At 35.9% G+C, this 15351-nt stretch overlaps 2 protein-coding genes across 2 annotated transcripts in view; both read right to left on the bottom strand.

Moving 5' to 3' along the window:
• The window catches only part of LOC107689204 (antihemorrhagic factor cHLP-B-like), a 2811-nt gene extending 1177 nt beyond the window's left edge, over positions 1–1634 (bottom strand). The window contains exons 1-6 of the mRNA XM_016487167.1: positions 1437–1634; positions 1050–1163; positions 877–964; positions 626–792; positions 413–526; positions 204–290 (exon numbers count right to left, since the gene is read on the bottom strand). Coding sequence (XP_016342653.1) covers positions 204–290; positions 413–526; positions 626–792; positions 877–964; positions 1050–1163; positions 1437–1634 — 768 coding nt within the window. The remainder of the gene's footprint in view (positions 1–203; positions 291–412; positions 527–625; positions 793–876; positions 965–1049; positions 1164–1436) is intronic.
• A 2213-nt stretch (positions 1635–3847) lies between these two features.
• LOC107689288 (alpha-2-HS-glycoprotein-like) lies at positions 3848–7445 on the bottom strand. The gene is made up of 7 exons (XM_016487269.1): positions 7187–7445; positions 6952–7059; positions 6746–6830; positions 6413–6579; positions 4749–4853; positions 4457–4531; positions 3848–4359 (listed from the first exon to the last, which is right to left on the bottom strand). The coding sequence occupies exons 1-7, from the start codon at positions 7397–7399 to the stop codon at positions 3991–3993; spliced, it is 1122 nt and encodes a 373-aa protein (XP_016342755.1). The 5' UTR covers positions 7400–7445; the 3' UTR covers positions 3848–3990.
• Positions 7446–15351: the final 7906 nt, after the last annotated feature.

Below are 15351 nucleotides of genomic sequence, written 5' to 3'. Positions count from 1 at the left end.
TGTGCACTTTGGATGGGTTAAATGCAGAGCACTAATTCCAAGTATGGGTCACCATACTTGGCCACATGTCACGTCACGTCACTATATATATTTCTACCGCATTGACAGCCAATGTTTATGCCAGTGGTGAATTACCCCTTTAAGAAAAGTGGTTTATTTTTATCACAAACACACTCAATGCCTTTGGAAATGGGTAATCTTACCTCTGGTTCAAAGATTTCACACTGAACACTGAGGTGCTCCTCACCGGTCGCTGTGACAGAGTGAGAGGCTTTGCAGAATCCTTTGTGCTAAAGATCAGTGAAAGATCAGCAACATTTGGGATAAACATTCCTTTTTATTGGCAAAGACAAACACAACTTATGATGACAGTATTTGCATGCATCTCCTACAGAAATGTCTTGTCACTTACCGCAAACTCACATGCCATCACCTCACATTTAGAGACATCAGCAGTATTGGTTTTGGAAGAGCAGACGGTCTCTTGGATGGTGAACTCCACACTGTAGAATCTTCCGAAGTCAAGCTACAAAGATGATCATATCCATATACAGTGTTGAAGCTTTACAAAAATAGTAAACTTCCTCATTCTTTTTCATGCTTATTTACTTGCTTGCTTACTCACCTGAGAGAAAACTCTTGTAATGTTCAGAGGAACAAAGTAGTTTGCCAAGGCACTCTCTTTATTGTATTTCTCCATGCCCATCTTCACTGTCCTCAAGGCTGCTTCATGATCCTCAGGGAGTTGTACAGGGCAATCTGGGCACCGTTCTCTGATTTTGGAGGCGGGCACTGCCAAGGGAGTGTTATTTTATTGGATTTGACTTCTGTGAGCATATGATGATAAAACACTTCTGGCTGGTCATTGGTTATTACCTGGTCTCACGGTACAGCTATATTTGTAAAGGCGGGTCACTCTGTGAACTCTCTTCATGTGCATAACGGCCTTGCACTGTCCATAGACCTGTCGATTGAAAAGGCTGTTAAAATGAAGAACAAACATCATTAACAAGTTATTTTCTGGTTTTTAAGAATTAGCAAAACCATACTGGGTACTGTTCAGGGTTTCGGATTTCACAATTTCTCCAGTTTTTCTTGCTGATGACATGACACTCGGTCTCCAAAACATCAAATGTGAGATAGAAGACAATTCCTGTCTCACCCTAAAACAAAAACAAAACAAATTAGTTTTTTAAACGTAGAAAATCTATGGGTAAAATGTAAAGGTATTGTGTCCCTTTAGAAAGACACCAGATTAAAATATAATTTCACCAAATAATTTCAGTTGATCCAGAATTTTATTTGATTCATAAAGGATTGTGTTCCCTTATAGGATCCCTAGAAACATATTAAATTAAAATTACATTAATTTAAACTATTACTCTTTTAATAGTGAATGCTATCCATGTGAACATGAGATTCTGAAAATGACTCACATGCTTCATCTGATAGACATTGCTGAGATGATCAAGACTGAAAACGTAGCCCTCTGTGCGATCCAGATTGATTTTGTTCATAGCTTCAGCGGCAGCACCGCTAGCTACTGCATCTTGGCAGGATCCAGGGGCCAAAACGTCCACAGGGGCCCCATGGACATACAGGAAGACCATCATCAATACCACACACTGCTTCATGGTGGAGCTGCAGTCTTTCTCCCAGACACAGCAACAAAATCTAGATGGTCCATGGAAGCTTATATATATGTCATATAAAAGCCACAAACCCCTCTGTCTTCTCCTGATAGGTTACTGACACATGATTCAGTTTCAATCGACATCAGAGCCCCCATACACTCACTCTTATCAGTGGGCTCCACAATGACTGTGATCATATGGATGATTGATTAATGGGCAGGTTGCAACATGCTGTAGTCCTGTATGGTTTACTGTTGGATGCCGAGTTCAAATACCTCCAAAGTTTGTGAACTGCTGCTGTACCCGAATCCATTCAAATCCATGATATGAATGTATACAAATCCATGATTTTGTAACACTTCACTTGTTGCAACATGAGGCAAGTGGTTTTATCTTGCTGCACTGAAATGTTTGGAGAGTCTTTCTCAGAAACCAATGCCATTTGTGTGCTATGCGTGTCCCTGATGATTTAATTAACAGGATACTAAACTTTGCATCATTTGACTCATTTGAATATGTATATATATATATATATATATATATATACATACACACATACATACTGTACGTGTGAATAAGTTTTAAAATACAAACCAATTTCTCTCTTTCTCTCTATTTTTGTGTTTGTTACATTTAATGGAGAATCATTAGGACATATTTGAAATATGACAAATACAGCACACTTTGCAAAGTAGGCCTAATAATATTCATATAGAGTATATAGCAATACAGTAATGGTTTTGATTTATTACTCTCTGAATGCAAAACTTGAATAAATTGTACAATATTCAATTGTATTTTGTTGTATATTGTACTTATGACTGGTTTATTAATGTCATTAATGTTTGCCTACAAAACCACCACTGGCTCTGCACCCATTTACCTAAATTCATTACTTCAGACTTATGTGCCTCTAGAAGCTTGCGTTCTGCAAGTGAACGGCGTATTATTGTGCCATCTCAAAGAGGCACAAAATCACTTTCACAGACTTTTTCATTAACTGTTCCCTCCTCGTGGAATGACCTGCCCAAATCAATCCGAGCAGCTGAGTCCTTAAACATCTTCACGAAACGACTAAAAACATAACCGAGACTTGTCATTTGCACTTATATATTGTTGCTCTTTTGTTAGTTTTGACTGCTTTTATTGTCCTCATTTGGATAAAAGCATCTGCTAAATGACTAAATGTAAATATGAATGTTTAAATAATATAGTGCTTTGGGGTACGGTTTAGGTTTAGTAGTCATAGATAATTTTTCGATACTTTGCTGTTTGTATTTTAGGGCACTGTTTTCTAAGAATGAACCCTGAAACCTTATCTCTTGATCCAATTTTTTTAGATAAACTAATCTTCTTCTAATACTACATGTCATTAAACTACCCAGAGGTCGTGTTGATGATTTCATTGTTCTTTAGACTGTGCCTCATTTTATAACTAAAAAAGGTGATAAACACTACATTTTAGTTATATTCATCATGTATATTGATTTCTAAACTTTGCATGTTTTTTTAAACTCTTCCATGTAAACATTACATCACAGTGATCTCTGGACTGTGCCACTTGGAGCTGCAAAGTAAATACCATGTTGTTGTAGAGATGTTGTGAACACAATATTTTGTATGATTAAAAGGGTCATATGATATGATATATCATCCGCATGTAAAGCTAAGAAAGTTTTTTTTTTTTAATTAAGTTTTTTTTTTTTTTTTGCTGTGCCTTTAAGAAACATCCCTTTCACATGAGATGCAAATGCTTGTGCTAAAATATGCTGAACAAATTGGTAAAATCAGACTGAAAATATCAGAAACTTCAGCCACTTATTTCAAACGTTGAGAAGCATGTGCAAAGAAAGGGATTTCACAGTCAGGGGAAGTACAATTATTATGACTCCTAATTCTAAACTCTTAATTCTTTTGGTGTTAAGAATAATAGCATCTACTGCTTTCTCATTCTGACAAAAACATGGCTGATCATGTTGATGCATTTATCACCACAGCAATTGGTCTCTATAAGGACTAAAGAGAGAAGTTATATGTTTTCTTATAGTCGTCAGACAATCTTATCTCAAAAGATCAAGGAGAATTGGATTGCTTGTGCCTAATGGTTAGAGAGCTGGTCTTGTGATTTGATTTTTTGTCACAGCAGATTTGTTATATTGCAATACCCATTTCAGAAATGTCAACTATGTTTTGAGACCATTATCACTCAATCACACTGGTCAGTAAAGAAGATTTATTGGACTGAACATTCTAGAGATATTAACACTCTTGTGTTGTTCAGTTTTGAATATTTGCCCTTTGAAACGTGGCAATAGAGGATTAAATCTGAATGTTCCTCCATAGATTTTAGCGTTAGTTACTGAGGAGGAGGTGGAGGAGTACCAAGGGGTACGAGGTCTGGAGGGCCCCTGCAGAGACGTGGTGGAGGGAAGGGGCAGATTGGATAAATAGAGGGGGGTATTTTTACAACGCCATGGCATGGGAATTCATGGCGGCCCTGAGGTGCCGATTCTGGAACTCCTGAAGGGCCTTTTGGACAGAGGTGTGGATGTTCTGGGTGGTCCCTATGACCAGGAATTTTGTCCTTGTGGTCATGCCCTGCATGTTCTGGTCGATGCGGGTGAACATGTCCTGGGCGATGTCCTGGACGATGTCCTGGTGGGGGACCATGGAATTTACAGTCTTTTCTTGACTGAGCAGGGTGTTTCATTGGATGAGTTATGTTCTGGAAACAAATAGAGCAAAGGCATTTTATAGCTAGACCGAATAAAATAACTGGGTTTTACTAGTCCAATTTAAGAGAATGTTATTGAGATGTATACCTGAGCTTCGTAAATCTCACATTCCACTTCTGGTTCCTCATTTCCAACTTTGGAGGACTTACAGAAGCCATACCGCTAGAGAAAGAGAGAGAGGTTTTCAAAACTACATAGATTGAAGGAACTGAAGGACTTAATGAAGTTGCCTACTGTTAAGGCAAGACACTATAGGTGAATAGGGCCTGAAAAAAAATACTTAATTTGCCTCTAGTGTCTTGCCTTAATTACAATAATTAAAGAAATAAGTTATAAAGTAATTAACTTACATAGCACTTATAGCACTTACAGCACTTACAGCATGATCCCCACATAAAGCCTTGCATGCGTCTTCCTCCTTGTTTGTACAGTTTGTCTCCATAATGGCAAAATCAGCAAAGATGCTTTGACCCGAAAACATCCACTAAGAAAACAGACAAATGTTCTGTTAACATGCAAACCACTTACAAGCAAAGAGCATAATGACCATTTTCATAAAGTTTTCTGTTTATGTCACAGTAATGTCCGACACAACAGAATTGCTTGAGGCCAGTAGAGCACTATCTGGTGGATCGGATGATGCTAAAGAAAGCACGCCCTGATCCATCAGCTCACTCAAGTCAGTGACCGAGGAGCGGGAAAGATCTAACCACTTTTTAAACTCCTCAGCCAGGATCCATGATACAACACACTACAAACAAAGCATGGAGACAAAGAAGAGGATGACATATTTACAGGTGCCCTTTTATGCCCCCAGTCACACCAGTAGTGACGTCACAGGCTGTTGCCAGCCAATGTCATTGTTATTGTCGGGATACAAGCTTCAGACACCGGTCACGCTGAAGGCATTCCCCATAGCGACCAATGGGGGACGCAGTGTGGAGTTCCCATTTGAAAGGGAATGACAAAATCAAGAGCATAAACATAGTTCAGTCATTATAACTCTCGGGATAGATTATAAAATCTCTATTAATGTAAATAGAATGTTCATAGGTTTTGTCTTGGCAGACTAGATCTACTACACTGCTGCTGCAAAGCAAATAGACTTCCTTCTGCTAAATGCACGGATAATAGAATTAAAAGTAAACATGCTGCTGCTGCTAGAGAGAGGAAGATCCCCCATAACAGATCTAGTGCTGGGGAGGCGGTGGGCTGAGATGAAGACACGCATAGCGTGCAGACATAGCATTAATTAAATACAACCTGGTTATATAGGTAAACAGTAATGAGTATGTGAATATGACTGCTGGGAACATTGAATTAAATAAACAAATTAGAATGCAAGTAGAGTTTCATAGCTGAACTATACATAAGGCTCTTCTTATTTTTTATCTTCATCTGTGATGATTGTTATTGAATCCATCTGTGGTGAGCAAGATTGGTGTGAAAATGGTAAGCAAGCACAGCCCTAGCTCTTCTGGTTCCCCTTATTGAATGGCGAATACAGGTTACTGCCACCTGCTGCTTTGGAGAGTTATTTCCTCTCATGCAGGCACAGAACATACATGCTTGTTGTCTGTTGGCTGTAGTTTTTGCGGTGAGTTCAAGCTCAACTTTTTGTCTAAGACACTTTTTGTCTTGAGGCAAAAACACAGTCAGTCGGCTTTTGTCGCCGCTAGTTTTTTGACATCAGTTTGGTGTGTCTCTGCCTTTTCCTTGAGTTGTCTGAGTCAGTAAATTCAGCATTCAAGTGGAATAATGAAGCTTGTTTGGAGTTCATTTCAAGTTTGAAGCAGCTTCCCAAAGCAAACTTTCTGCAAAAGAACAACCAAACATATCCACATTGCTATGATCAGATATCTTCTTAACTGCTGTTTCCTCAGAAGAACTTTGCCATGAGTATATCAAGGCCTTAATGAGTTGCATTTTGAAACAGCTTTGGAATGAAATGTTGCATGCAATTGAGCTTGTGTCGTTAGAAGCATTTCTGCTCATGTAGTTGCGTTAAATATTTAAGCTTAACCCAAGTTTGAGAGATATCACCTGTGTGCTGATCCTTCCCACTTCCATCAGTTTAAAGTAAGACTTGTGATTCGATTCTTTGTTGAATTTCTGCAGGGCAGTTTTCACACTCTCCAGAGCCTTCGGGTCATGCAAGGGCAGTAGACTGGGGCAGTCAGGGCATTTTGTCACAAGTATTTCATGTGAAGCTGGGACAAAAACAGGAGCAAAATACAGTCACTATGTGAATCGTAACGTACAGGAGCTGCATTACCTTTTCTGTCCTCTTTGACAAATTGACCTTAAACACTACTATGGGTTCTTTGAAAGGCTAGTCAAGTTTCTAAAGAAAAAAATTCTAATAGATTTTTTTACCTGATTCGGTCTCACAGGCGTAGCGCTTTACAGCTGCTTTTCCCTCAACACTGGAGATGGTCACGTTACATTTTGCTGTCACTTTCTTTAAGGGAGACATTAAAAGACTGTTAAATGGATGCACAACTCAAAAGTCACTCTATGCCAAGCAATAAAAGGCAATAATCTGAAATTAGAGTTTGGAAGATCTGTGATGTTCAGCTCACCGTCTCTGATTCCTTTCTAGTGGTACACTGATCTAAAGGTTTGGGATTCACAATGTGGCATTCAGTTTCCTCTAGAGTTATTCCCAAGATGACCTCACAAGGATCTGTCTGCACGGAAACAAGACAATTTGTAGCATTTGCACATCATAAAAAGGTTTTTCTTTTTCTGTGGTTGAAATCACTCTTTTACACCTTACATAGATCCAACAACATCCACAGGAAGACAAAACCTCACCTTCTCCTCTGCACTGCGACTGTCCAGTGAGACAAATTTGAATTTGTATCCATGGCGGTGATGGTCATTAATGAAGCTCTCAGCTTCTAATGTAGCAATTTTGTCCTGATCTTCTTGGCACTTGTATACCACATCAGTGTCTGTCGGGAGGCTGGCTGCGTGTAGAGCTGAGACCAAAGCTGCTAATATCACCAGCTCTCTCATGCTGCACATGGACACGAACCCTAAATCTTCAACCGAGTAAAAGTCCCCCTCTCTTGTCCAGACCTTTATAATATACACTGCAGGGGGAAATAAGCAAACAGTTTAGTGAGATGCTTGCCAATGTTAATGACATCAAAAACAAATATAAAAGAGGGACGTGAGGGAGTGTCATGTCAGAGGGGATTGTTAACTCACGCTAACTATTAGCAGAATTCTCCTTGACATTGATGTTTTATTAGAATTAAAGTAGTTTCTGAATTATGATTAATGAGGCATTCTGCATTGTGCCACATAGTCCTTCATAAATCATTCTGATATGCAGATTTAATGCTCAATTATTATTAATAATGGTTCTTTTTATAATAAATATTGAAAAGAGTTTTGGATGCTTAATAGTTTTGAAACTGTGAAACTTTTTTTTCAGGATTCTTAGCTGAATATAAATTTCAAAAGAACAGCATTTATATGCAATTTTGTAACATTTTTAATGTATGTACTGTCACTTTTCTTCAATTTAATGCATCATTGCTGGAAAAAAAAAAACATTATCTTTTCTTTTTTTGTTTTATTAAACCCTTGACTTTTGAATGGTAATATACACTGTAAAAAATTGTGCCGTTAAATAACAATCATTTACTGGCAGCAGGGTTGCCAGTAAGGTACTGTTAATTTACAACTCTTAATTTTTTACGGTGTTTTACCATAATTCTACCATGGAAATGAACTCTGCTCCCATTGCTTCAAACAGTTAGAGTTTAAAAACTAGCATTCATACGATGTTAGTACTGTGAACTTATTTCATTTGAGTTCACTGAGAAGGAATATTTCTTGATATAAAACTGCAAACACTTCATGTGTAATAGCAAAATAACTAAAAACATGACTTTAACTCAAATCATTGCAGTTCACTTTTAGCTATAGCACTCATGTGTGAGATAAAGTAACAAAGAAATAATTACTGTATCATCAAGTTACTGTCTTTAAATAAAGCAGCAGAACATCAGTGTTTGTGGCTCATCATTGACTGAAGCACAGGCTCTACTCTCCAGCACAATTGTGAGCCACAAAACTACATTAACAGATCTCTCTTGTGCAAAAACACATTAATACAGTTCAGTTCAATATTTACTCTCCTTATCAGTTCATGACTTTGCATAACTTTTTTTCTATGAATGTTCACAAATATTTAAGTCAAATTAACTTTTTTCATTTGGAACTACATTAAACTAACAGATCTCTCTTGTGCAAAAACACATTAATACAGTTCAGTTCAATATTTACTCTCCTTATCAGTTCATGACTTTGCATAACTTTTTTTCTATGAATGTTCACAAATATTTAAGTCAAATTAACTTTTTTCATTTGGTAAATCTGACTCTTAAGTTTTACAGTATATTGCTGTTTTTTCCTGGACTTAACTGCAACAAACTGTAGAAAAACAGTTATTTACTGGCAACCGTGCTGCCAGTAAGTAACTGTTTTTTTACAGCTTGTGGCCGTAAAATAATTACAGTTTATTACTGTTAAATTACATTTCATGCTGTTTTTTTTCCATCTTACATTTTTAACCCTTTAAACCCCACAACAAAATCCTCAGTTTTAACTGAACACTTATAATGTGTCCACACTACAGAGTGAAGCAGTGCTAAAGTTAATGAGATAATTCTGTGATTAATTAAGTGATGATTGTGCATTAGTGATGAACAGCTGCTGTTAACAAGCAGAATCACTGAAGAAAAGAGAAACACAAGAACTACAACTGACTTCAGCCACAGCCTTAGATGAAATCAACTGAAATAAAATACATTAAATCTCTCAAGATCTGATTAAACAACTTCTAAAACAGCATCACCAGCTTCACATTACTAACCAGACTGCTGCTATTTCTGTCAGATGTGTACAGAAGTGCTTATTGAACATTAACAGAGGTTTAGGTGTTGTTGTTTTGGGACAATACCATGATGGAGATCAATGTTTGCTTTAGTTGGGATCTTGAACCTTGATTTTTTCTAACATTATCTTTAATTGGCTGCTTTAACCATTGTGTTTTTCAACACATTTGTTGTGATAAAAAAAGGGCCAAAGCACAATATGTAATGCTGTTGGTTTTGATTTGCTAATGACGTTACCATCTTTAAAAAACAGGTTCACTGATTTTGTCCAGAGTCTCTTTTTGTACCAAAGCCATGTTATTGTAACATATTAGAGCAAAAGAACAAGCGGTTTATTATGAAAAATCACACTCATCACAAAATCAAAAAAGCTCTATTATGCTATGAAACACACACATGAAGAATCAGCGTATGGATCTCAACAACGGTGACAATCCAAAAAACTAATAAACAGATCGACTCTGAAAATCACAAAACATGCTACTAAAACTCAACACAAAAACAAAAGCAAAAATAGAAGCACCTAGTAAGAATTAAAGAAAATACGTGGACAATTCAGCTGCATAATTGATTCATGCCGCAATGCATGCTGGGAGTCATGGATGAGTTTTGTGCTGCAACTCATTCTTTCTTCACTTTCTCTGTCCCTGCAACTTGTATGAATGTGTGAGCGCATGTGTTTATGTGTTAGACTAGTTTATGTGTCTTAGATTTATCCAATAAAGTCTTTATATTGAAAAGAGAAGTATCTTGTGTTTTGTGCTTACAAGTTAAGGTGTTAAACTGCAGATCTTGTTACTGTGCTAATAATTAGTGTTTTCACTATAGCCTACTTTGGATATTAATATCCATTGCAGAATTGATGGTATGCGGCTCGTTCAATGAATCGCTGCCCGACTCAGTGATCAGCCATAAAACTGTGATTCTGTCCAAACTCCCTATAAAATCTTAAATGATTCCCTTGACCTGTTTCCCTTACAGTGACAATCCACAAAATAAATAAACAGATCAGTTCTGAACATCACAAAGCATGCTACGAAAACTCAACACAAACACAAAAGCAAAAATACAAGCACATAGTAAGAATTCAACAAACAATTGAGCAGCATAATTTATTCATGCCGCAATGCATGCTGGGAGTATGGGTGGTACCCAGCATGCATTGCAGCATGAAGCTTTTGATTGTCACCATTGTTGAGATTCATACGCTGATTCTTGATGTCTCTGTGTGTCTAAGAGATGCCGTAGTTTTAAACGCTTTGAACATAAGAAGTTTTCAAAATCCATCATAATTGTCTATCATCTCAACTTGCAGTGTCATATAGCAATCTTAAATAAGTCAAGTCAAGTCAAGTCTGCTTTATTGTCAATTCTTCCACATGTACAGCACATACAGACTAAAGAAGCTGTGTGTCGGGTGGGTGGGATCACCTGCAATGCAGAGGGCTTTGCGTGTGAGACGGGTGTTGTAAATGTCCTGGAAGGAGGGGAGAGAGTCACCAATGATCTTCTCAGCTGCTCTCACTATGCGCTGAACTGCATATAACATAACACAAGTGAAATAACATGAAACAAGTGAAAACCCACCCTACATTTTTGAAGATCAGCCACTGAATGAGATCAGTGAATCAGACCACAAAATGATGATTACACCACCATCAATAATTAACCAGAGCCATTTAATAATTAATTTTCTATGCTTTTATTGCTGTAACAGATGTGCTTTGGAAACACAGTTACAACAACCAGACAAGCTAGCATTAAAAAGTGAAGGGTCAAGAGCCCAACTAAAGCAAACACTGATCGCCACGATGGTGAGGTCAAACAAAACGTTTTCAATAAAACATCTAAACCTCTGTTAATTCTCAAAGAATTTTTGTAGATATATGACAGAAATAAAGTCAAACTGTAATGCTGTTTGTGGAGTTGTTTGATCGTGTTCTGCTGTCTTATTTCAGTTGATTTCATCTAAGGCTGTGGCTGAAGTCAGTTGTAGTTCTTGTGTTTCTCTTTTCTTCAGTGATTCTGCTTGTTAACAGCAGCTGTTCATCACTGTCTGAATTCACTCATTAGTGTTCATTCTCTCTGTCAGGTGGACTGTATTAGTAAACTCATGTAGGGAATAGTGAATGAGGGTGTAGGGTGTGATTTGAAACACAGCCTCTGAGTGTCGAATCTGAACGCTGTCACTACAACGACTGCAGAAGGATACTTTCTCGAAAATAACAAATACTACCCAGAATACATTGTTTTTTTACGGGATTGTACTGTTGTAATTAAAAAACAGGATGTTACTGTCAGAATATGGCCGTTTTTTTTACAGCAATTTTTTACAGTGTAGGTTCCACAAATATATTAAGCCACAAAAACTGTTTTCAACATTGATAATAATAAGAAATGAGAAATAAATTACTGTGTTTACTGTATTGTTGATCAAATAAATGCAGTATTGGTAAGACGCTAATATAGTCTCTTAGATCATGTCTCTTAGACACAATGCATTTATACTACTTTGAGACAAATTGAAATAGAAGATAATTTAATTATTATTTGATATTGTTTTATATTTAGCATTAAATAAGTGTCATTAATTCCATGTTTTGTTAGCACAATATAAAAACGCTAGAACTGTCAAATTGTTTTTTTCTTAATTATATTTATTATACACTGTGCCAATTAAATTGCATATTGTGGTCAATCAAAATAACTGCAAATAAGCAGATAAATATTTGCTGACAAAGGTCCTTAAATAAAAGTTTTTCAAAAACCTAACATTATTGTAGCAGTTGAATCAATTGAAAAGACATTAGAAATCAATATAAACTTGATTTTATTTCCATTTCATCCAACATATGCCTATCAGTGGTCTGTAGTCCATGTTAATCTATTGTGCAATCAAGCATTGACTTTGGACTCCTGAGGCCGGTACTTGAAGCTTGAGTTGCTTTAATGGTATTAGAATTGTTGTAAAGAACAGACTTTAATGGGATCAAGTTTTTATTAGTAATAAAGTTTCTACACAATATCTTTGTGTTTAAAGTCAGTTTATGGTCTATCAGTGGTGTTACTGGCTCTCAATACTTTTAACTATATGTAACACCACTGACAAAATGGTTTACCTTTTTATTTACCTATGACCTATGAAATTAGAAACAAGAATAAGCTTGATGGACAGCACCTGTTGCATAATATTGATCACCACAGAAAACACATACAATCATTCATAAATCCATACGATTGTTTCAAAGACTGAAGTGCATTGTCAACAAGTTTGGGTCACAAATGTGATGATATTCATAGAATACAAAATAAAACAAAGATTTTTTTTTTTTTATTCTGGGGGTGTTATATATGAGTGGTCAGCACTGACAGATGAAAAAAATCAATGTTTTATCCAAACTGAGTAAAGTGAAGGTAAAGTTCACCTCCAAACAGCCAATGAAAAGGGAGGCACTTGCATAATTTGGACGGCAACTATTTGCTAAACTGTGAAAAACTGAACCTGCTGTGACTTTGCCCATGTGAGGGGTGAGATGCCCCATTGACCTCTTTTTTATTTGTCCATGAAGCAATCTATTGAATTCTGATCTAACTTTTCATCATATCCACTAAATACTTTACACAGTCTGATTTATTAAAAACAATATGACCAATGGCCTCTTACTACAATGAGTGAGGTTTTACAGAGCAACCAAATAAAGCAGTACCACAAGGACAAGCGGAAAAAGTGGGAGTACAAGCTCTACACATATCCATGTTTTTTTCTCATACTGTATATGAAGGCAAATCCCTTATAGCACAGAGCAGAGGAAACAATGAGCTGAGTTAAGAATCTGTCATGTCACTAGTGGATGATCAAGTCTTGGGGTCCATTCAACAAACTGACACTGCACTGTTTCCATTCCTGCTAGCTATAATGCCTATTAGACTACAGCCGATGAGCAGCATTTATTCAGCTGTGTTGTGAAAAGAATTGTGCACATGCGTTCGTATTTCATGCATCGACTTGTGTATGTTTGATTTGAGATAAGATTTAGATTTGAGTAAATTATTTTGAATATGCCCCATTATTTTCCAAACAGGGACATGGGAGGAGTGGAATGGATGTGTCGATGCCCTCGTCTGGTATTATTGCGTGTGTTTGTGTTGATGTCAGAAGCAATGTATACCCTGTTTGTAATGGCTTAAAAGCCATCTATATCCTTTGTATAATGTTTTCAATTTAAAAAAAAAGGGATCTCAGTTTGTGTTGTGTCAGATCAAGCGGTAAGTGTCATTTACTTTTACTTTACTTTACTTTTACTTTTAGTCATTTAGCAGATGCTTTTATCCAAAGCGACTTACAAATAAGAAAAAGTAATTCAAACTAAAAGCTAAAACTCTATAAATACTATATATATATATACATTTAAGAAAATAAAAGAAATTAAATAAAAAATCACAAATGCATACAACAACATTTCAAAACTAAATATTTAAATGAAAAAAATACAATTAAATAAATAAATAAATAAATAAAGCTAAAAACAATTCAAAATATTAAAAGAACAAAAGGTTAAGAGTATAATAATGATTCTAACATAACACTGAGCCAAACACCAAAAAAAACAACTACATATATGTGTATGTACAATCATACACAACATATACATGTACATATATATAAATACATTCAATATATATATATATATATATATATATGTTATTTCATTTAGAAATTATTAATGCGGCATGAGTGTCATCTAGTGGCTTCTGTTGAAACAGCGGCTAAAAGTCTCACAGAAGCAGGCCAAAAATTAAATTGAATATATTCTTAATTCACTTTTTCCATTTGACATTGTGAATGGCTATTGTCCATTTTTGCTACTTTCGGCCTTCATGAACATGACTGTTTTTGCTTAAATAAATGGAAGAGACACACTGTAACTCCAAACTCAATTGTGTATTTCATCACATCCCACAATCTCGTGCATCTGCAGAGAGAAACTGCCACTCAATAACACCAAAATGATGGACTTAAAGGCATCATAGAGTATTGTGAAGATATTTCACTGGAACTTGGTCTTCATTACATCTATTTTTTTATTTTGTATTTTACTTCATGTATTTATTCATGTTCAGTGTCAGTTGTCATTTATTAATGTGTTCAGCTAATAACTGTTGTTAAGAGCACTGACATTTTTGCTACAATTTCACGTCAATAAAAAAGTACCTAATTCACACAACATGCTATTGCTGTTGTTATTGTTATTGTTGTTGTTTTAATGTAAATCCATAATAGAGGCTCATTACTGATTTTCTGGAGCACAGTCATCCAGCTACACAGACTATCAACACACTCTCAACAGATAAATTATTTCTTTCTTAATGTCTATACGTGTCTATATGTCTTATGTCTATACTTTTTAACTTTCAAACTGTAACTGGTTTCCTACAAATCATGTCTTTTTCTCTTTTTAGTTTAAGAGAACATGTAAGTGTGACCAGCTCTATTCAGTTAAGGATACTCTCCTCTTCTTCACTAAGTAACAAAGATATTGAATTTTTGGTCCATTTTGTTAGATATTTTTTATCTTCCATTTTTCCATTTTTATTTTTATGCATAAACATACCCAGCTATCCCTTAACTTTTTATTACTTTTTTCCTTTTAACATTGTGAAGTGCTCACATACTACTTTTGGCCTTCATAAACAATTTTCACGTAAACAAATGAAAGGAGACAAACTGTTTAACTAAATTTATAACTTAAACAATTGTGCATTTCAGATGGTGTCACATCCTGCAACCTCATCATCTGCAGAGAGAAACTGCCATTCAATCACACCAAAAATAAAATAATCATAGGCATCATAGAGGATTGTGAAGATATTTGAGCTTGGTCTTCAATGCACTATTTTATGTTATATTTTGTTTTACTTCTTTAAGCATTTATTTAAGTTCAATATCCATTGTCATTCATGAATGTATTCTGCTAATAACTGATGTTAGAACACTGTCATTTTTGCTACAATTTTACGTCATTAAAAAAAATAAAAGTACCTAATTGACACGTTGTTGTTGTTGATTTT

The sequence above is a fragment of the Sinocyclocheilus anshuiensis genome, unplaced genomic scaffold (assembly GCF_001515605.1).
Source record: "Sinocyclocheilus anshuiensis isolate Anshui unplaced genomic scaffold, SAMN03320099.WGS_v1.1 scaffold345, whole genome shotgun sequence".
Classification (NCBI taxonomy): Eukaryota; Metazoa; Chordata; class Actinopteri; order Cypriniformes; family Cyprinidae; genus Sinocyclocheilus; species Sinocyclocheilus anshuiensis.
Note: the sequence above shows the minus strand (reverse complement) of the source record. Positions and strands in the feature narration are given on the sequence as shown.

Excerpts from the sequence above, each read along its gene's own strand:
- LOC107689288 (XM_016487269.1), bottom strand. The coding sequence starts at position 7,399 with ATGTGCAGCATGAGAGAGCTGGTGATATTAGCAGCTTTGGTCTCAGCT. Across the intron at positions 7,060-7,186 it reads GTCGCAGTGCAGAGGAGAAG|ACAGATCCTTGTGAGGTCAT; the intron begins GTGAGGTTTTGT and ends GTTTCCGTGCAG. Across the intron at positions 4,360-4,456 it reads GTGAGATTTACGAAGCTCAG|AACATAACTCATCCAATGAA; the intron begins GTATACATCTCA and ends ATTTGTTTCCAG.